This window comes from Embiotoca jacksoni, unplaced genomic scaffold, assembly GCF_022577435.1.
Source record: "Embiotoca jacksoni isolate LCO1_2020_lvr unplaced genomic scaffold, fEmbJac1.0.p SCAF_21, whole genome shotgun sequence".
In the NCBI taxonomy this organism is placed as follows: Eukaryota; Metazoa; Chordata; class Actinopteri; family Embiotocidae; genus Embiotoca; species Embiotoca jacksoni.
The window spans coordinates 1,423,093-1,446,557 of record NW_027185352.1 but is presented as its reverse complement, the minus strand read 5'-3'; the positions used below and the strand labels follow the sequence as shown (position 1 = coordinate 1,446,557).

At 46.6% G+C, this 23,465-nt stretch overlaps 1 protein-coding gene across 1 annotated transcript in view; it reads left to right on the top strand.

Annotated features, from left to right (window-relative positions):
- Positions 1 to 10,216: 10,216 nt before the first annotated feature.
- Positions 10,217 to 23,465, top strand: part of LOC138202410 (pleckstrin homology domain-containing family A member 5-like) — a 249,450-nt gene continuing 236,201 nt past the window's right edge. Inside the window, 3 exon segments of the mRNA XM_069156357.1 lie at positions 10,217 to 10,351; positions 10,475 to 10,551; positions 11,427 to 11,484. Coding sequence (XP_069012458.1) covers positions 10,260 to 10,351; positions 10,475 to 10,551; positions 11,427 to 11,484 — 227 coding nt within the window. The 5' untranslated portion in view covers positions 10,217 to 10,259.

The window sequence follows — 23,465 nt, the reverse complement described above, 5'->3', positions numbered from 1 at the left end:
TGGCCCTCTTGGTGTGTGCTACAAGCATCAATTTCAGATTACAGTATTTTGTGAAACACAATAACAGTACATTTAAACCACTTGGTCTTCATGTCTTACTTAATGACGAGACATCTTATGTACAAACAGAGTACAACACAGTGACTTCTTAAAGCCTTGAAGGACTAAAAAGATCTGCTGTAGCTGCGACGGGACACTTTCAGAGGTCCATGACTCAGTAGGTCGAAGCAATACAATTTAGCATGGACATATTAAAGTGGACCTAATATTTTCATTTTATTTTTAGTATGTAACTCCACTAAAGGAGCTTTTCATGATTCACAGTTCAAAAAAGTCCTTCTTTATCGTATATTGACCTGTTGCAGCCTCTCAGTTCATCCTGTGACTGAAGGAAGCAGATTTAGCTCCCATCTCTTTAAGGTCTGCCTCCCAGACAACTCTCTTCTGATTGGCCAACTATTAGGAAGCCTGGAAAGGCACCACACAGTGCTTGAGACCCCACTTCATCCTCCTGTTGGTGTGGAGGCACTGAAAGGAAACTATGAACCTACTAACTAACAATATCGACTTCTGAAATCCATCCAGAAATGCTCAATCCTGAATCTGATCCAGAGTGAGTTGACAACACAAACACCTGCAGCAGCAGACATTACAGCAGAAAGTCATCACCTGCTTACTGTGTGACATGACAAGCAATAGGCTTTTTCTAAAAAGACTACGTGTACATGATGGACATGTATGGACATGGATGCCAACACGTCCAGTCAAACGTTATTCTGTAAGTTAAAGTGTCTCCAGCAGTGTGAACTGGGAGCAGATGACCAGTTCAAGAAATCGAAGTGTTAAGAAATGTCCGAAGCCGACTTACGTTAACATGCGTTTACCTCATAATTTGAAGCTTTGGCCACCTTTAATATGACCATTGTAATATTTGAAATTAACTACATTAATTCTTCTCAAAGGAGCAAAAATGTATATTTTTAGGATCTTTGTGACCTTTCTTCTGGCACCACCTTGAGGTTATCGCCATCGCCCAACGGCCAGCGACTATCACCTAGAGGCCAGCGACCAGCGACTATCGCCTAGGGGCCAGTGACCAGCGACTATCGCCTAGAGGCCAGCGACCAGCGACTATCGCCTAGAGGCCAGCGACCAGCGACTATCGCCTAGGGGCCAGTGACCAGCGACTATCGCCTAGAGGCCAGTGACCAGCGACTATCGCCTAGGGGCCAGTGACCAGCGACTATCGCCTAGAGGCCAGCGACCAGCGACTATCGCCTAGAGGCCAGCGACCAGCGACTATCGCCTAGAGGCCAGCGACCAGCGACTATCGCCTAGAGGCCAGTGACCAGCGACTATCGCCTAGCGGCCAGTGACCAGCGACTATCGCCTAGAGGCCAGCGACCAGCGACTATCGCCTAGGGGCCAGTGACCAGCGACTATCGCCTAGAGGCCAGTGACCAGCGACTATCGCCTAGAGGCCAGCGACCAGCGACTATCGCCTAGAGGCCAGCGACCAGCGACTATCGCCAAGAGGCCAGCGACTATCGCCTAGCGGCCAGCGACCAGCGACTATCGCCTAGAGGCCAGCGACCAGCGACTATCGCCTAGCGGCCAGTGACCAGCGACTATCGCCTAGAGGCCAGCGACCAGCGACTATCGCCTAGCGGCCAGCGACCAGCGACTATCGCCTAGAGGCCAGCGACCAGCGACTATCGCCGAGCGGCCAGCGACCAGCGACTATCGCCTAGCGGCCAGCGACCAGCGACTATCGCCTAGCGGCCAGCGACCAGCGACTATCGCCTAGAGGCCAGCGACCAGCGACTATCGCCTAGAGGCCAGCGACCAGCGACTATCGCCAAGAGGCCAGCGACTATCGCCTAGAGGCCAGTGACCAGCGACTATCGCCTAGCGGCCAGCGACCAGCGACTATCGCCTAGAGGCCAGCGACCAGCGACTATCGCCGAGCGGCCAGCGACCAGCGACTATCGCCTAGCAGCCAGTGACCAGCGACCAGCGACTATCGCCTAGCGGCCAGCGACCAGCGACTATCGCCTAGCGGCCAGTGACCAGCGACTATCGCCTAGCGGCCAGCGACCAGCTACTATCGCCTAGAGGCCAGCGACTATCGCCTAGAGGCCAGTGACCAGCGACTATCGCCTAGCGGCAAGCGACTATCGCCTAGCGGCCAGCGACCAGCGACTATCGCCTAGAGGCCAGCGACTATCGCCTAGCGGCCAGCGACCAGCGACTATCGCCTAGCGACCAGCGACTATCGCCTAGAGGCCAGTGACCAGCGACTATCGCCTAGAGGCCAGCGACTATCGCCTAGCGGCCAGTGACCAGCTACTGTCGCCTAGAGGCCAGTGACCAGCGACTATCGCCTAGAGGCCAGCGACCAGCGACTATCGCCTAGCGACCAGCGACTATCGCCTAGAGGCCAGCGACCAGCGACTATCGCCTAGGGGCCAGTGACCAGCGACTATCGCCTAGAGGCCAGTGACCAGCGACTATCGCCTAGAGGCCAGCGACCAGCGACTATCGCCTAGAGGCCAGCGACCAGCGACTATCGCCAAGAGGCCAGCGACTATCGCCTAGCGGCCAGCGACCAGCGACTATCGCCTAGAGGCCAGCGACCAGCGACTATCGCCTAGCGGCCAGTGACCAGCGACTATCGCCTAGAGGCCAGCGACCAGCGACTATCGCCTAGCGGCCAGCGACCAGCGACTATCGCCTAGAGGCCAGCGACCAGCGACTATCGCCGAGCGGCCAGCGACCAGCGACTATCGCCTAGCGGCCAGCGACCAGCGACTATCGCCTAGCGGCCAGCGACCAGCGACTATCGCCTAGAGGCCAGCGACCAGCGACTATCGCCTAGAGGCCAGCGACCAGCGACTATCGCCAAGAGGCCAGCGACTATCGCCTAGAGGCCAGTGACCAGCGACTATCGCCTAGTGGCCAGCGACCAGCGACTATCGCCTAGAGGCCAGCGACCAGCGACTATCGCCGAGCGGCCAGCGACCAGCGACTATCGCCTAGCAGCCAGTGACCAGCGACCAGCGACTATCGCCTAGCGGCCAGCGACCAGCGACTATCGCCTAGCGGCCAGTGACCAGCGACTATCGCCTAGCGGCCAGCGACCAGCTACTATCGCCTAGAGGCCAGCGACTATCGCCTAGAGGCCAGTGACCAGCGACTATCGCCTAGCGGCAAGCGACTATCGCCTAGCGGCCAGCGACCAGCGACTATCGCCTAGAGGCCAGCGACTATCGCCTAGCGGCCAGCGACCAGCGACTATCGCCTAGCGACCAGCGACTATCGCCTAGAGGCCAGTGACCAGCGACTATCGCCTAGAGGCCAGCGACTATCGCCTAGCGGCCAGTGACCAGCGACTATCGCCTAGAGGCCAGCGACCAGCGACTATCGCCTAGCGGCCAGCGACTATCGCCTAGCGGCCAGCGACCAGCGACTATCGCCTAGAGGCCAGTGACCAGCGACTATCGCCTAGCGGCCAGCGACCAGCGACTATCGCCTAGAGGCCAGCGACCAGCGACTATCGCCTAGAGGCCAGCGACCAGCGACTATCGCCTAGCGACCAGCGACTATCGCCTAGCGACCAGCGACTATCGCCTAGAGGCCAGCGACCAGCGACTATCGCCTAGAGGCCAGTGACCAGCGACTATCGCCTAGCGACCAGCGACTATCGCCTAGAGGCCAGCGACCAGCGACTATCGCCTAGCGGCCAGTGACCAGCTACTGTCGCCTAGAGGCCAGCGACCAGCGACTATCGCCTAGCGGCCAGTGACCAGCTGCTGTCGCCTAGCGGCCAGCGACCAGCGACTATCGCCTAGGGGCCAGTGACCAGCGACTATCGCCTAGAGGCCAGCGACCAGCGACTATCGCCTAGCGCCCAGTGACCAGCGACTATCGCCTAGAGGCCAGCGACCAGCGACTATCGCCTAGCGGCCAGCGACCAGCGACTATCGCCTAGCGGCCAGCGACCAGCGACTATCGCCTAGAGGCCAGCGACCAGCTACTATCGCCTAGAGGCCAGCGACCAGCGACTATCGCCGAGAGGCCAGCGACCAGCGACTATCGCCTAGAGGCCAGCGACCAGCAACTATCGCCAAGAGGCCAGCGACTATCGCCTAGAGGCCAGTGACCAGCGACTATCGCCTAGCGGCCAGCGACCAGCGACTATCGCCTAGAGGCCAGCGACCAGCGACTATCGCCGAGCGGCCAGTGACCAGCGACTATCGCCTAGCGGCCAGTGACCAGCGACTATCGCCTAGCGGCCAGTGACCAGCTACTATCGCCTAGCGGCCAGTGACCAGCGACTATCGCCTAGCGGCCAGTGACCAGCTACTATCGCCTAGAGGCCAGCGACCAGCGACTATCGCCTAGAGGCCAGCGACCAGCGACTATCGCCTAGCGGCCAGCGACCAGCGACTATCGCCTAGAGGCCAGCGACCAGCGACTATCGCCTAGCGGCCAGTGACCAGCGACTATCGCCTAGAGGCCAACGACCAGCGACTATCGCCTAGCGGCCAGCGACTATCGCCTAGCGGCCAGCGACCAGCGACTATCGCCTAGAGGCCAGCGACCAGCGACTATCGCCTAGCGGCCAGTGACCAGCGACTATCGCCTAGAGGCCAACGACCAGCGACTATCGCCTAGCGGCCAGCGACTATCGCCTAGCGGCCAGCGACCAGCGACTATCGCCTTGTGGACAGCGGCCCCTTAATGTGGCTACTTAGCTGGTATCATTAGCACCCAGCGGGTTTGAGCAGCTTTCACCTCTTGCGTTATATTATTTACCAAACTGCTGTCTTTGAAAACGAAAACATGCTGAGATGGTTGTTAAAGAGAGGACGCGGATGAGGAGTCATTGGGGACAAATATTCACTCTGAAGGCAGATATCTGTCAGAATTGTGACAAATCGACGGTCGGTATGGAAGCAAAACTCAGTTCTGGTTCTATTTCCACGAGCTCTCTGCTTGCAAAAGAGTACTTTAAAGAGCCCTGGCTTTCCCAGCATGCATTATGCAATCAGAGGACAGTGAGGACTTCCTGCCGACAGCAATCAGACGAGGGACGAACTTCGACCTGGCAGCAGGATGTGCTGCAACCAGTCTGGTCCACAGCGCCACCTACAGCACTGCTGGTCTGCTGCTGACATCTCTGAACCCCAAGGAACAAGCGGAAGTATTTTAGTGACGCCACGACAGAGAAGGACAAGGAGCACAATGTTTGGTACTCAGGTGTAAGCAGAGACAGACGCTGATGTCTTTCAGCCTAAAGTGGCATATTCACTTCACTATAGTACTCTTACATGTTTGACTGGTCAGTATTGATGGAGCACATTTCAGTATTTGGTGGTGTTTTCTGTATTTGGTTGATTTTTCTCACTTTGCAGCATTTTTTCCAAAATGCTGAAGCTAGTTTTCTAATAGTTTATCTGATGTGTTTTGTTAAACTGAGCTGTCTGGGCCACTGTAGCTGGAAACTACTTGATCCTTGAAACACTGCAAACCATCATTTCAGTCCTTTTATTCAACCACCCACCATCACTCCTCTCCTGCACAGACTCTTAAGGTACTGTCCTTTTTTGCTTTTTGTTTTTGTCCTTTATTGCTGGGAGCTCAATGCTCTTCCAACGGTATGTTTAATAGCTGTGAGTCCTGACAACATCACCACAGTCAATACATGACACCCTGCTGTTTGTCCCTCCTTGACCTCCGCTGTCTGAATGAGGGTCTAACGAGCCCGCCGCTCTGACATGCTCTCTAATCAGCTAAAGACCTGCCTTTAACACAGTAATTAGAGGGCTTTATGGAGAGCTCCTTTGGGGTGCACACACACACACACACACACACACACACACACACGCACACACACACACACACACACACACACACACACACACGCACGCACGCACGCACACACACACACACACACACACACACACACACACACACACACACACACACACACACACACATGTATGGCTTTTGTCCTGTCAGGGGTCCCCACACACGCTTGAACACCACCTTGTCTTCTATTCAAATAAACTGCATCAACAACCATGATGTATCTGGATGGTGTTGCTTTATAGTTCTTATAACTCACCTGATAATTTATGTACATAATGAAGAGCATGTTCAAACAAAGCCACAGCAATAACTTCAAACTGTTTCTGCCTCCAATTGTTGAGATCTGCTTGCAGTAAACAAAGTGGCAGGAAGCCAGACGGTCGATCACTTCAAATATTTCAGTGCTAGAAATCCAATGATATTTAAATTTGACCAGTTTCAGCAGGTACTCCCTGGTGAGAGTCCGACTCTTCAGGCCTTCCTCTGCCTCTGGAGAAACTGAGTGTGAGAGTGAGTGTGAGAGTGAGTGTGAGCGTGTGAGTGAGTGTGAGTGAGTGTGAGAGTGAGAGTGAGAGTGAGCAGAGCGAAGGGCCGGGTTGCGTAACATTTACAGTATCTGGCCAGGACTTAACGGTGGGAGGAGATCCTCCTCCTGGAGGACCTTTTGACCTGTGTGTGTGTGTGTGTGTGTGTGTGTGTGTGTGTGTTGGGGGGTGTTAACGGGGTGTATCTGTGTGTGTCTGTGTGTCTCTGTGTGTGTCTGTGTGTCTCTGTGTGTGTCTCTGTGTGTGTCTGTGTGTGTCTGTGTGTCTCTGTGTGTGTGTCTGTGTGTCTGTGTATGTCTGTGTGTGTCTGTGTGTGTCTGGGTGTGTCTGTGTGTGTGTGTCTGTGTCTCTGTGTGTGTCTGTGTGTGTCTGTGTGTGTCTCTGTGTGTGTCTGTGTGTGTCTGGGTGTCTCTGTGTGTCTCTGTGTGTGTCTGTGTGTGTCTGGGTGTCTCTGTGTGTGTCTGTGTGTGTCTGTGTGTGTCTCTGTGTGTGTCTGTGTGTGTCTGGGTGTCTCTGTGTGTGTCTGTGTGTGTCTGTGTGTGCAGTATGTGAGTTATTCCTGACCTCTGGGATAGATTGAACAGGGTGTGTGTGCTTTGTCTAGCCTCATTAGGAGGTGTGTGTGTGTGTGTGTGTGTGTGTGTGTGTGTGTGTGTGTGTGTGTGTGTGTGTGTGTGTGTGTGTTGTGGGAATGAGGGGGTGGGTGGGTGGGTGGGGAGGGGGCTGGTAGGTGGTTTGTTTGGGTGGCGGGGAGCTCTCCAGCCCAGCTTGCTTTAAGTGTGACCTCCTGTCATTGGACTGCAGCAGTGAGGAGACACACTGATCAATATTGGAGCGAGCGCTCAGCTCCAAAATAAGCTCCCTGTCATGTGAGACGGGCAGGGTCTCCTCAAGGAGCCCCTTATTACTCAACATTAGCGTCGTCATTAGCTCTCAGAAGAGCTTTGCTGCAGAAAAGTGGGATTTTAAGGATTAAAGCATCAGTGCTTTTGAAGGATATGCTTATTGACTGCTGAAAAGTGCTTTTCCTCGCCAGCGGCTCCAAATATTCTTCATTTGGATGAAATGTATTTGAATATTGTTGAATTGCAGAAGAACTGTGCTGCATTTCCCTCCTTACAAAGAAGAATAACGCTGTGATCACTTTCAGAGGGACGTATCTGTACGAGAATATTCAGACCAGAGACATATTAAATAAAAATATGTATAAATAGATGAGTGTAGAAACATAAATGAATCCAGATGCTTCAGTCGAGCCTCCAGCTCCATAGACTCCCATTCAACTTCTTTCATCTAATATAAGGTCAGGCATTTTTTCCAGAAGTCATTCTGGTGCCGTTCATTAATTCTCTTCTTGTGATCAGTGTTCTGGTGGTCCATCTTAAAATAATTCATCTTCCCCAGAATGTCCAAATACGGTCACTCCTGGCACCAACAAAACAAGATGGCGGTCGAGGCTTCAAACTGGTCATGTCACAGTAGGTCGTTGCTTGATACGTACAGCGTGTCAATCAAACAGTTGCTCTACACTTGGCTTTTATCAGTTAACCTGGAAAAATATAAAACTGACTTCACTGATGTTACAAGACGTTGTTCTTATTCATAACCAGATCTGTTGTCCAATGGGTAGTCGGCATTAGAATAAAGGTTGCTTCTAAGTATTATTGCCATTATTGATAAATCAAATATCTTATTCAAAAATGCCAATCATAACTTCACAGAGCTGAATGTGAATATTTTAAAGTTCCCATATTGTTTAAAGTCAGATGTCCAGCTCTCTTTTGATATTAAAGCAGGTTTATGTGGATACATTGAACATGTCGTGAAGAGAAGCACGCAGTCTGTATCTCTGTAAGGTTGTGATGTCACATGCTTGCCCTCTGTCCAACCTTAATGTGAAAAACAACACCGAGCTGACATTTTGTTGTGGACCTAGCAAGCTTCAAGACCAAAGGAAACCAGTGGATGTGGCAGGAATGTGTCACTAAGAAAAGTCAGCCAATCAGAGAGAGAGTCATTGATAATAAGAAACAGACATAAAACAGCCTGTTGTTGGGCTTAGAGAGAAGCTGAAGGGAGATGTGAAACTACACAGAGATGATTTTTGGTTCTTAAAACCACAAAAAAATATTCTTAGAATATAAAGACGGCAAAAAAAACAACATAAAAAGTGTGAAATGGGACCTTTAAATGTCTAATAGTGACCAAAAGTTCAAAAACCTCAAACTATTCAGTCTACAAAGACATGAGGCTGAAATCAGAAACGATTTGTTTCACTGTTCTTCTTCGAGGAGTAAAATAATGATGTGACTTTTTATTTATTGCCCTGTGAAGGACTGGCGACCTGTCCAGGGTGAACCCGTGACCCTGTTCAGGACTCAGCAGGTATAGATAATGGATGGATGGATTATAAATCGATGCTCTTCATGTATCAGTGTGCTGCTGCTGCTGCATGTCATTTTTAACATTTTCTAACGCAGGTGGTCATTTTTTAGTTTATTTACTTTTATTTTTTTGTAATTGTAAAGTTTATTGGGACCATGGAGCATGTTGGTTCTACGCTTTAAATAAAAATGAATTGAAATATATTTGAGTGTTTGTTGTTGTTGTATATCGAGTCTGTAGATTTGGAGTCAGTAGATTTCAGAAAGCAGAGGTTGTAATTCAAAGAAGATGGAGGGGAATGTCTGTTGGAAGAATCTTGTTCATTCCTCCAGTAGAGTGGAGAATCTATGATGATTAAATTTGCAGAAATACCATAAACTCTGATGCAGAAGGTCCCTTAACCTGTAAAATGTGTCTTACTTTTTTCTTACTTATGGCAGTAAGTAATGTTTCATAAATAATAAATGAAAAAAAGGCAACTGAGAAAAAAGAATAAAGTGTACAAAGACCTTTATATCATGTAAGATCTGCTACATATATGTTGTGAATTTATATTTGACCAGTAATTTCATCATCTGTAAATAAACAAGCAACAAAACATTACAAGACACTCTGCCAGAGATGTTAATAATAAATTATCACTATTTCCATGTTTTGTATACACTTTTTACTAAAATCTCTGAGATCTGATGAAGGAGTGTGTGGATGTGTGTCTGCTTTACATCATGGACATTATATTTTTCATAGAAATGTACAAAAAAGAAAATAGCTCATGTTTTCACTTATATCTGGAGCACAATGTCTTAACATCCGGTTTCACTTGGTGATGTCATCTCCAGCCAGAAGTAAAGTATTGGTCAAATTCACTGGACATGAAAATGTAACATGGGTATGAATGATTTAGGGTTTAACTGTGTATCGTATTATAAAAACAAGGTTGCATGCATAAACATGTTGATACACGCAGCCTACTGTACACATACACGTACAGTAGGCTGCGTTCGGATATACTGAATATTCTGTATACACTTGTTTTATAATTATTTTCTTCTTTATCTTAAATGTCACTTCACCTCTTTATACTTCATTATTAATATTTAATATGCTTCCTTGACATTGAGTTTGTTTGTAAATCCTTATTGAGATGCATTTGGTGCATCGTTGATTACACACTCCAGCTGAGCCCTGGAGCTCCTTTTGCAGCGCGTGCAGAAATGCTCCAGTGAACTTGAGGCCAGTTTAGTCACACTCACGAGGACGTCTGCCAAAATATACCCCGCCGCTTCCCTCTGCTTGGCAGATAATCATTACAGTACTTGTGTCTTCATCCTCGTGCGCGTTCCCGTATCTCCTTTAAGCGCGCGAGCGTATCCGTGTGTGCGCGCGTTTGGCACGGTGCCGCGCACTCCAGCCCCTGTGTGTAGTAACCCAGAGCAGTAGAGCTCTCAGCTAGACATGGCGGCGGATCCTAAGCCGGACTGGCTCTCCTGCCTTCCCTCTTCTTGGAGTTATGGGGTGACTCGGGATGGACGCATATTCTTCATCAAGTAAATATCACGCGGACACATGGATTTATGGATACGCACTGCTTATTTCCCCAAAGCATTCTTCCTGTTTGTCTTTTTTCGGCTTCTCTATTCACCTTTTCCCTCGTTTTCTTCCACAAACAGCGAAGAAGCGAAGAGTACAACCTGGTTGCATCCTGTTACTGGAGAGGCTGTAATCACGGGGCACAGAAAAACTCCAGGTAATTCATCTCAGGATGGCTTTTTTCTTCATGCTCCGCGAGAACTCGCGCGCGCGCGCACGCACGCACGCACGCAGCGCCTCGGAAAGGTTATCCGCGCGTCACGGTGGAAAAAAAAGGGGCGACAAGTTGCGGAGAGCCGTGGAAGACGGTGAGGGGAGATTTGTTCTCTCTGCAGTAGAGCAACAGCCTCCCCTGCTCCGCTCTCCTCTGGCCGACCATTACGCACCGTCCCCCCTCCACCTCCCCTAACTCGCTCCACCTGGACACTTTGCGACACACTTTTTAAAAGTTCCGTCACGTAGGCGTGAGCCGATTTTGGAGCCGATTCCCTGCAGTGACATTTGACATGTCTCCGAGCCCACCGGAGCCCGCTCCGCTGCAGATGCACGGTGTCTCCACGCGCCGCGGCCGCTTATAGAACAATGCAGAGCGTCGGCTGCGTCACATCAAAGCCGATATTCCTAAATAAATCCCACATCTGCCGCGACAGGAAGGGCTTGATGGGTGGGAGGACAATCGGTGCATGCAGATCAGCGGTGCATTCAAACAGCTGGAGACGGACCAGTGCGCACGCACACACACACACACACACACACACACACACACACACACACACATACACACATACACACATACACACACACATACACACATACACAGGCTGATTGCAAAATCTCCTCTTGAGATTGGGGAGGGGGTGCGGGATTACATAAAAAGGGCACAAGACAGATGAGCTATTTGTGGTCCAGACACTGCATTGCTCTGTGTGTGTGTCTGTGTGTGTGTTGGTTCGAGTGTGTAATCAGATCCATATCTCTCTGCACAGCTGCTTATGTCTCTGCTGTGTTTTCTGTCCCTCCCTGTCCTCACAGATTTACCAACAGGATGGGAGGAAGGATACACGTTCGAGGGAGCACGCTGCTTCATCAAGTGAGTTGGAATGTGTGTGGAGGAAAACACCCAGAGATGGGAAGAGGTTGATAGCTGCACAGGGGGAGTGAGAGGGAGAGCAGCAAGTCTGAGGGGGAGAGCAGGGAGTCTGAGGGGGAGAGCAGGGAGTCTGAGGGGGAGAGCAGGGAGTCTGAGGGGGAGAGCAGGGAGTCTGAGGGGGAGAGCAGGGAGTCTGAGGGGGAGAGCAGGGAGTCTGAGGCAGAGAGACTCTGCTTTGTTTGATCTGCAGGTTCCCAGATTTCCCTCTGAGCTCATCAACGCCCACCTCTCTGCCTCTCTGCCCTGCTGGAGGAATGCAGGAATACCTCTGTTTGTCTCCCCTGTAACCCACACACACACACTCTCACACACACACTCTCACACACACACACACACACACACACACACACACACACACACACACACATCATCGGACATACACAGACAAATGGACGGGAATGGAAGGCTTCATGGATCTGTCTATCTCCTGCTGCTCTTCAGGTTTTCTCCCTCTATCAGTCACGCTTTCTCCCTTCACCTCTCGGTCTTTGCCTGTCCATCTGTCTGGCTACACACACACACACACACACACACACACACACACACACACACACACACACACACACACACACACACACACACACACACACATGAATGCAGGGATTTGCTCAAGAACAAGTCTCTGCTGTCAGTGGGACACACGTTTGACGAGTCGCTGTGACTCAGCCGCTCTGCTGCACTAAACAGGCTCTACTTGTTGGTGTGCTGCATGTGTGCACATGTGTGTCTCCAGGGTTTCTAATCAATGCAGCTCCCTGTGTACTTTTTGTGTACATATATATGTATATATATATATATATATATATATATATATATTGTGGACCTGTTTGACAATAAAAAAAATGCCCCACAGCTCCCAGCTCCTCACACACCCTGAGCTGACACACACACACACCCTGAGCTGACACACACACACACACACACACACACACACACACACCCTGAGCTGACACACACACACACCCTGAGCTGACACACACACACACACACACACCCTGAGCTGACACACACACACACACACACACACACACACCCTGAGCTGACACACACACACACACACACACACACACACACACACTCTCTCTCTCTCTCTCTCTCTCTCTCTCTCTCTCTCTCTCTCTCTCTCTCTCTCTCTCTCTCTCTCTCTCTCTCTCTCTCTCTCCCTCTCAGAGTCTCAGGAGGCACTTTCATTTGTTCTACCTACTTTCCCACCTAGTTATCCTGCTGTTGCTCGTGCTGTCTGTGACCATTTTGAGAGCAGCAGCTGACACATATGGTGAGCTAATATAGCTCCTCTATAAATAGCCCAGAACCGCTGCTCATTGGTATGTATGAATGCATGCAGGATGTTGCCATGCACACCCTGCATGTATGAATGCATGCAAAGGGACATGTCTGTTGCATCGGTCTGTAAGTTCAGGTGTGAATTCAGGAAGGTGACACATTCATTCATGTCTCTCAGGAGACATGAGAGACAGATTCAGGAATTCAGAGGACCCAGGTACACAAAACCATTATTGGGCTAGGACTGACCCTCATTACTGATGTCCTGTCTTCAGCTTCTCATTTAGTATATTGAAAACAGCAGACAGACACCATGATGACGTTGTGTTGTGACAGTCGTCAGATGGAGTACCACCTCCAACCCTGGGTTTAGTGTGTGTGCTTAGTTTGAGGTGATGCCATGAAACACCAATTAAATCAGCTTTTTTTGTGTAAAACCTGCTGGTTTTGCTCGTCGAGCATCTGCACAGTTCTCAGGCTGAATCCCAACGTCCACCCACAGACACAAAGACACACAGACACAAAGACACAGACACAAAGACTCACAGACACAAAGACACAAAGACACAGACACAAAGACTCACAGACACAAAGACACACAGACACAAAGACACAGATGCAAAGACACAGACACAAAGACACAGACACAAAGACTCACAGACACAAAGACTCACAGACACAAAGACACAGATGCAAAGACTCACAGACACAAAGACACAAAGACTCACAGACACAAAGACACACAGACACAAAGACACAGACACAAAGACACACAGACACAAAGAGACACAGACACAAAGACTCACAGACACAAAGACACACAGACACAAAGACTCACAGACACAAAGACACAGACGCAAAGACTCACAGACACAAAGACACAAAGACTCACAGATGCAAAGACGCACAGACTCAGACAAAGACGCACAGACACAAAGACTCACAGACACAAAGACTCACAGACGCACAGACTTGGACAAAGACGCACAGACACAAAGACTCACAGACACAAAGACTCACAGACGCACAGACTTGGACAAAGATGCACAGACACAAAGACTCACAGACACAGACTCACAGACACAAAGACTCACAGACGCACAGACTTGGACAAAGACTCACAGACACAAAGACTCACAGACACAAAGACTCACAGACGCACAGACTTGGACAAAGACGCACAGACACAAAGACTCAGACACAAAGACTCACAGACGCACAGACTTGGACAAAGACTCACAGACACAAAGACTCACAGACGCACAGACTCGGACAAAGACGCACAGACACACAGACACACAGACACAAAGACAAAGACACGCAAGACTCACAGACACAGACACAAAGACACACATACACACAGACTCACAGACAAATACGCACAGACACAAAGACTCACAGACACACCGACACAAACACGCAAATATGCACACTCAGACACAAAGACTCACAGACACAAAGACACAAAGACTCACAGATGCAAAGACACACGGACACACATACACAGACTCACAGACGCAAAGACACAGACGCAAAGACACAAAGACACACAGACACACAGACTCACAGACACACAGACACACAGACACAAAACTCACAGACACAAAGACTCACAGATGCACAGACAGTTCAGGCTGTTGGGTTCAGAGTTCAGGGTTCAGAGTTCAGGGTTCAGAGTTCAGAGTTCAGGGTTCAGTCAGTCATCATGAATTGCCACCATGACCTGCAGCCAATCACAAGTGGTTATTTGAATGCATGAAATTTGCCACTGCAGTTTTGTGGTGCTGGCTGACTCAGACGGACGGCAGGCTTCAGGCCTCACGCTGCCAGATTCACTGCCTTGGATACAATGAGAAGCATTTATTACAGAACAACTAGTCTCATATTCACCCTGAACAATGCTGCTTCATCACCACTTCTTCAAATCCTTCAGATTCCTCCTGAATTCCTGCTCGGTCACTCTTCTATGAGGCCGTTATTGGAGCCGTGGCCCCGCTGATCCGTCCACATCCTCGCTGCTGTCTGAAGGCCTGATGGCAGGCCGTCCTCCCTTCAGGGTGGCAACACACTCCTGCTGCTTTGTTTCAGATCCAAACTTCCCTTTTGAATCTGTTTATGTGCTCATATTTATTGTAAAGCCTGTTAACAATGAGTGTAAATACGAGCTGCAGACGTGTTGGTTTGCTGTCATGACTCCTCTGCTGATGCCATTATTTGGCAACACGAGACCAGACTGAGCAGTTTCTTTGAAACCGCACTGATTCAAGAATCCACATCTGACTTCAGAGTGTGCAGAGATCGTCTGGAATAGGAGGAAGAGGCCTTTTCTGCCTTTTAGTTTCTGTTTTGTGACTACTGAGACCAAACCAGTGCTGTTCCAGGGATAATTGAAACTAGGAGGACTGGCTGTGCTTTCAGTCGGCTTGTTTTTCATTCAGATTGGGGTCAGAGGTCAGACCTGCTACAGTGTCTTCCCAATGCTTTCACACCAGTTTTGAATCTTTAAATAGCTGGTGTTGAGTTTAGTACAGCTCACTGATGGTTCATGGATTCATTCATGACATATCTGACATGGATTGATATTTGTTAGGCTCTAATGTGTCGTGATTGAAGGGAATCTCTGTTCACAGCATTTTAACTGTTTCCCATCGACTGTCAGAAAAGATGAACTAACTTGGTACAGATTCAGTTGATGCACCTCCTATTCAACTGGAGGAACCAGCTCCCAAATACACATCTTGGTGTGAAGGTTCAGTAAGTTTCAGGGTGGCAGCACTGAGCAGCGCTGATTGTAAAAGCTAACCTTTCCTTTGCATTGTTACCTGCCATTTAAAAAACCTGCAACAGAAATGATGTTATTTAGCTTTTTACATTTTGTCAGAGGATGTTATTCAGAGGAAGTTTGAGACCGGTTCTGTTCCTGCTGTGGAAGAACAAATCACAATGTACTGAAGGCTGAGCTGAGCTTTTGACTCTTTTCTAAATGTACCTTACTTAAAGCTGAAACATCTTTTTAATGGAACGATGGTCTGGTCGGTCACTACATGTCAAAGCAAGTGACACCATATATTTTACTGTATATTAAGGTTTTCTGTGATTTCAGCTCTGTATTTGTGCACCAAAAGCTTTTCAACGTGCACTATAACTCTGTATGAAAATATTAGAGGAGAGTGTTTGTGTTTCTGGCATATTAGAGCCGCTTTGATGCAACAGTCTGACCTTAAATATGTAAAACAGTGTGTTGATTGTGTAAAACAAAATACAGGATTTTTGCCTGTCTGTTATTTTTGTCTCCATTTTGCACGTTTCACATGTTCTGTTTTTTGAAGTTATAGTTCCCATGATGCTTTGGGTCATTGAGCGAGGGGACTTTGACTTGTGACTGTGATAAGAAAGATGTGAGGTGCTGTGGAGGCCATGTTTTGGCGCTGCATGTTTTCTCAGATGTAATCAGATGATTGTGGATCTGACCTCTACGAGGTGGTGTGAGGAACTGCAGCTTGCTCGTTGGTTTTAGCCCTCAACTGTTCAGATAAACTCAGGAACACAGAACTGGCTTCAATTGTGACTCTTTCATTCTCTTCATTATATCTTGAACAGCTAGTCACTCGTGCTTCTCTTTGTTCTGTGCTGACAGCTTAACGTACTGCAGCTCAGTAGCTTTGGGTTGAGTGATGCTACACAACGTGAATGGGTGTGATATTTCAGCACCAGAGGGAACAAGCTGAGTTCTGGTAAACTGTGGTCTGAAAAATGTGTGTTCTGTATCTCCGAATGCCTGCGCAGCTCCGTCCAACCTCTGACACATGAAGCTGCAGCTGCAGCCGCCGCTGAGAGCAGAGGAGATACAGACGTGGAGGATTTGTGGATGTGAGCGTGGAACATAATCCAGTAAATACTGATCATGTTGCAGTGGAGCTGTCGGAGACAGCAGGTGACCGATCAGCCATCCGACCATTCAGGGAGTCTCAGCGGTCCGTACGAAGCGGCTGCACTGATACCGGTCTGTTCCTTTATTCTGCTTCGTCCTTGAACGTGTCATCAGTCTATCAAACGTGCAGCCTGCAAGAGGAGGTGAAGTCCTGTCTGTCTTCTCTCTCCATGTCTCTAGTCTGTCCTCCTACAGTGGGGAGGATGACCGGTGCTGTCTATGCAGTCTGTTTGTACACTCACACACACATTTAATGGTATGTGTTAGTTTCATGAATGTACGTCCTTAAAAGATCACAACTTCCATATTACATCCTGCTACATATTTGTGTTTCTGTCACATCATGTGTGTCATTAGGTTTTAAGTTTTTCTTTCCACAAATATTTATATATAATAAATAATAATTTTATAAAGTACCTTTTGAAACCAGGATGTTGTACAGTATAAAAAACAATATTCAAATGATGTAAAAAAAAGTCCAAGTGGATCACTATTGTCGAAAAACTTATTTTGTTGCATTTGTTTTAGAGTTTTATGACATTTTCTTTCATTTAAAGTAACAGTTTGGTGATAAATGTCCTTGAATGTCAGAATATCTTCGTATTTGTTTGCCTCCTTTTGCTTTAGTGATGGAAGCATTCAAGCTTCCTGTCCTGTCAGGAATGTTTGACTTTCCACGACAGTCTTCTTTGGTCCTCAGAGCTTTGAGGTCACAAAGATCAGACCAGAGGGTGGAGCAGGTCTGAAGGATGAGGGTGGAGCAGGTCTCTGAAGGATGAGGGTGGAGCAGGTCTGAAGGATGAGGGTGGAGCAGGTCTCTGAAGGATGAGGGTGGAGCAGGTCTCTGAAGGATGAGGGTGGAGCAGGTCTGAAGGATGAGGGTGGAGCAGGTCTCTGAAGGATGAGGGTGGAGCAGGTCTGAAGGATGAGGGTGGAGCAGGTCTCTGAAGGATGAGGGTGGAGCAGGTCTGAAGGATGAGGGTGGAGCAGGACTCTGAAGGATGAGGGTGGAGCAGGTCTGAAGGATGAGGGTGGAGCAGGTCTCTGAAGGATGAGGGTGGAGCAGGTCTGAAGGATGAGGGTGGAGCAGGTCTCTGAAGGATGAGGGTGGAGCAGGTCTGAAGGATGAGGGTGGAGCAGGTCTCTGAAGGATGAGGGTGGAGCAGGTCTCTGAAGGATGAGGGTGGAGCAGGTCTCTCCATACATCCACTCTTCTGCTACTGACTCTCATCGCTAACAGTAAAATGTACTTCATTCCTTCATCCACCGTGAAATTCTGGGATGTCTGAGCCCACCCGAAGTGTTTGTCCTTGTTTCCTCTCCTGAGACGTGGATTAGAGACGCTGCTCGTCCTCTGAGACCAACAGCAGACCGACTTCAGCTGTTGGAGTTGTCTGTTCTTCATTTAGTGAACTCTGTATTTGTGATGAAGCTGCTCTTCTTCCTCTCCGTGAACACAGCTGTGATCCAACTGATGTGTTTAAACTGTTTCATTTTGATTGTTGATCTCAAAATAGTGCAGAATCTGAAATATTGTGTTTTTAAATGTTTCAAAATCCTCAAACTTTCTGCTCATTTCAAAGTTTACATGAGAATATAAATGAAGGTTTAAACATTTTCAGTTTGGTCTCAGACTTTTGGATCCTGCTGCAGAAATGGACATCAGGATTACAGATGTAATGTAGGAATGATTGACAGCATCAATTCATTGGATTTAAGCTACTAAAATCTAATTGGACAATGAAAACACAACATTCATGACATCGTCCAGTTTATGATACAACAAGTAGCTCCGCCCCAGAGATCTGATTGGTCAATGTGGTCAAATCATCATGACATCACATCCTGTTCATCACCAGAAATATCACTCCTCCAATGGGAATATAGAATTAGAATAGAGTTTCATATAACATGTAATATAATATAATGTAGTTTCTACTTGTTATATTTCTATTAAATGACCCATTTGGTGAAGTCGGGTCTCTTTTGGTCCTTTTTGGTCGCTCCGAGCACCCGTACCGTAACACCACGGATAGTCACGCACTTACAATCCTAGAGGAGGCTAGCTGGACCGGTTTGGTTTGAACACATGACACGGAGCTAAAATGTTAAAAACACATGAGAACATGGATATCTTTGTTCATCAGATATCTTTGTTCATCAGATATCTTTGTTCATCAGATATCTTTGTTCATCAGATATCTATGTTCATCAGATATCTTTGTTCATCAGATATCTTTGTTCATCAGATATCTTTGTTCATCAGATATCTATGTTCATCAGATATCTTTGTTCATCAGATATCTATGTTCATCAGATATCTTTGTTCATCAGATATCTTTGTTCAGCAGATATCTTTGTTCATCAGATATTTTTCTTTATCAGATATCTTTGTTCAGCAGATATCTTTGTTCATCAGATATTTTTCTTTATCAGATATCTTTGTTCATCAGCTATCTTTGTTCATCAGATATCTTTGTTCATCAGATATCTTTGTTCATCAGATATCTTTGAATCCTCTCTGTTGCTAGGTGGTTGCTAAGGGTCGGACTACTTCCTGGAGTAGTAAACATTACATACGTTACATAAGAGTCTACTGACGCGACTGATTGTTTTCCAGTTCTTAGTCATACCCCATGTGTTGCCATAGAAACAGATCGCACGAACAAAAAGTTTGATATTTTGAGAGTGAATTGCTCCACAATATGAAAACATTTAGATCACATGTTTTATTTAGTTGGAAACTGGTTTAATTGCTATATTACACTGGAGGGTTTGTTTTAACGTGATTATTGGCACGACAGTGACGCAGCCAGGACCGAGGCGCTTTTACTAGTGTAATATTGCTTAATCACGAGATCAGAGAAAACATATGACTACTTGAATATCTATTAACATTTGAATATATATAAATATATAAAGAGCATTGCAGAATAATACTACGCCCCTGCGCTGCATGATGAGAGTCACAAACCCTTGATTTAAGGAGCTTTAATCCGGCCTGTGGATGTTTCCTCCTCTCAGCCTGTGAAAACACTTGTCTTCTGTGTCCCCGAAGGACTTCTGTCAAGTCTGAGAGAATTACTGAAGTGACAATCAGTCGAGCGTCTCAGCGCGGCTCAGAGGCTCCAACAGAAAACCTGCTTCAGGAAGGAGGTTGGAGATTGAACTACATGATCTAATGCTCTGTTCATAGTATATGGAGTTGATGGTAGAGATCGTGTATGTCATCAGACGTGTCGAGATGTTTGTGTGACTACAGAGTTGGTCATGTGAGGATTAACTTCAATATATTTCCATTAAACCTTGTGGCTGATGTGAGGCAGCGTTTTTTTATTTTTTTTTCCAACCATCAACCATCAGTGATGTCATCCACCATCAGTGATGTCATCCACCATCGGGGATGTCATCATCCATCAGTGATGTCATCGTTGGTTTGTGAACGTTATGAATCCTCCAGTTCAGATTCTGTCCGTCACCATCTTGTTAGTTCGGAGCGGTTTGGAGCAGGAAGTGACCATATTTGGACGAGCTGGGGGAGGAGCCAGCGGTGGATCTGACCGATCTGATTGGAAACCTGACGATGCTACGTCCCGCCCACCGATAGCTGTAACCTGACTGCACCACAGGCCTGTCAATCAAACAGACACGCCCCCAAAAACAGGTCTTCTTGAATCTTCTTTTCTAATGAATGAGGGATTATTTTCAGATGGACCTCCAGAAAACTAAGAAGAAGGAGTGACTTTAACTAACAACACCGAGATAACTGATGGACACATTTTATTCACTTTGGATTTGATGAGAGAAGTTGAATGGGAGTCTATGGAGCCGGAGGCTTTTTGGAGCCGACCTCTAGTGGCACTCGCTGGTATTGCAGCTGAAGACACTTCTGCATCGGAACCATTTTTTGCAAGTTAAAATAACAAGTAGAAGTAAAATGTTCAGTGTCATTTGAGCTTTAATATTGAATGCAAAATGAAACCATCTATTAGAACCCAACCCTTAAAATAAAACTTGAACATCGTCCTCATACTGTATGAAACATTCATCCAAGCAGGATTATTTCTTTAAAACATCTGTGTGATAACTGAACATTGTCACAGTGGATCTTGTTTTTCAGTCTTTAAAACTCTTAACTGTGACCTGCATACCTGCAGACAGACAGTTCAGTCTAATGCTGCTGATCAAGCACTCCTCAATTGACCTGATGAGCAACAACACACACACACAATCACACTCTTACACTCCTAGTTGTTGTTAACAGCAGAACCGTCATCATCCTGGCAGTCACAACAACATGTGGATTGTATTGTGTGGATGATGAAGACTCTCATTAAGTGAAGCTGCGACTGACGCTCTGCAGCAGAACCCTGACGCAACGTTACTGAGCAGAAATGTTCTGATTCAACCGACTCGCTGCTTCACTGCACAAACGTATGGAAGAGCTGCATTGTTTGAGCTCAGAGAGAGAAACAGACGTCTGTGTGTGTGTATGTGTGTGTGTGTGTGTGTGTGTGTGTGTGTGTGTGTGTGTGTGTGTGTGTGTGTGTGTGTATGCGTGTGTGTGTCTGTGTGTGTGTGTGTGTGTATGCGTGTGTGTGTCTGTGTGTGTGTCTGTGTCTGTGTCTGTGTGTATGCGTGTGTGTGTGTGTGTGTGTGTGTATGTGTTTGTGTTTGTGTGTGTGTGTGTGTGTGTGTGTGTGTGACCTCAGCAGCAGGGCTGGAAATCATTAAATACACTCGCTGGTATTGCAGCTGAAGACACTTCTGGATCAGAACCATTTTACAGACCTGAAGCTACAAACTCTTTTATATCCAGTCTGTGTTTTATATCCAGTCTGTAGTTTTATATCCAGTCTGTAGTTTTATATGCAGTCTGTAGTTTTATATGCAGTCTGTAGTTTTATATCCAGTCTGTAGTTTTATATCCAGTCTGGTTTTATATCTAGTCTGTAGTTTTATATCTAGTCTGTAGTTTTATATCCAGTCTGTAGTTTTATATCCAGTCTGTGTTTTATATCCAGTCTGTAGTTTTATATCCAGTCTGTAGTTTTATATCCAGTCTGTAGTTTTATATGCAGTCTGTAGTTTTATATCCAGTCTGTAGTTTTATATGCAGTCTGTAGTTTTATATCCAGTCTGTGGTTTTATATCCAGTCTGTAGTTTTATATCCAGTCTGTGTTTTATATCCAGTCTGTAGTTTTATATCCAGTCTGGTTTTATATCCAGTCTGTAGTTTTATATCCAGTCTGTAGTTTTATATCCAGTCTGGTTTTATATCCAGTCTGTAGTTTTATATCCAGTCTGGTTTTATATCCAGTCTGTAGTTTTATATCCAGTCTGGTTTTATATCCAGTCTGTAGTTTTATATCCAGTCTGGTTTTATATCCAGTCTGTAGTTTTATATCCAGTCTGTAGTTTTATATCCAGTCTGTAGTTTTATATCCAGTCTGGTTTTATATCCAGTCTGTAGTTTTATATCCAGTCTGTAGTTTTATATCCAGTCTGGTTTTATATCCAGTCTGTAGTTTTATATCCAGTCTGTAGTTTTATATCCAGTCTGGTTTTATATCCAGTCTGTAGTTTTATATCCAGTCTGGTTTTATATCCAGTCTGTAGTTTTATATCCAGTCTGTAGTTTTATATCCAGTCTGTAGTTTTATATGCAGTCTGTAGTTTTATATGCAGTCTGTAGTTTTATATCCAGTCTGTAGTTTTATATCCAGTCTGGTTTTATATCTAGTCTGTAGTTTTATATCTAGTCTGTAGTTTTATATCCAGTCTGTAGTTTTATATCCAGTCTGTGTTTTATATCCAGTCTGTAGTTTTATATCCAGTCTGTAGTTTTATATCCAGTCTGGTTTTATATCCAGTCTGTAGTTTTATATCCAGTCTGTAGTTTTATATCCAGTCTGGTTTTATATCCAGTCTGTAGTTTTATATCCAGTCTGGTTTTATATCCAGTCTGTAGTTTTATATCCAGTCTGGTTTTATATCCAGTCTGTAGTTTTATATCCAGTCTGGTTTTATATCCAGTCTGTAGTTTTATATCCAGTCTGTAGTTTTATATCCAGTCTGGTTTTATATCCAGTCTGTGGTTTTATATCCAGTCTGGTTTTATATCCAGTCTGTAGTTTTATATCCAGTCTGGTTTTATATCCAGTCTGTAGTTTTATATCCAGTCTGGTTTTATATCCAGTCTGTAGTTTTATATCCAGTCTGTAGTTTTATATCCAGTCTGGTTTTATATCCAGTCTGTAGTTTTATATGCAGTCTGTGATCAGAACCTACATTCGAGGTTCTCCCTTGTTTTCAACTGTTTCATAAACCATTGTTTCAGATGTTCTTCAAGACATGCTGTTTTGAGTGCAGTTTTATGTGACAGCCAACAGTGGAGATGGCGACATGCAGCATGTACACTGGTCCATGTCTGTGATTGGTCAGATGCTACAAACCCCGCCCCTTTAACGTAAACGCACCCAGAGCTGATTTGGTGAGTTTACACCCACCATTGTGTGGCTGCTGATTGAGATGACATTTGTTAGCTTTGGTGAAACCAGTTAAGTGAAAGATATCCTGGATTTGTTGAACCTGATTCGTCGTGCTGTAACCGGATCCTTTCACAATAAAACATGAATTTCTGTCCCACACGCTGGTGTTGGTGTAACACTGCAGTGTTGACGTGGATGTATTGCATTGTTGAGT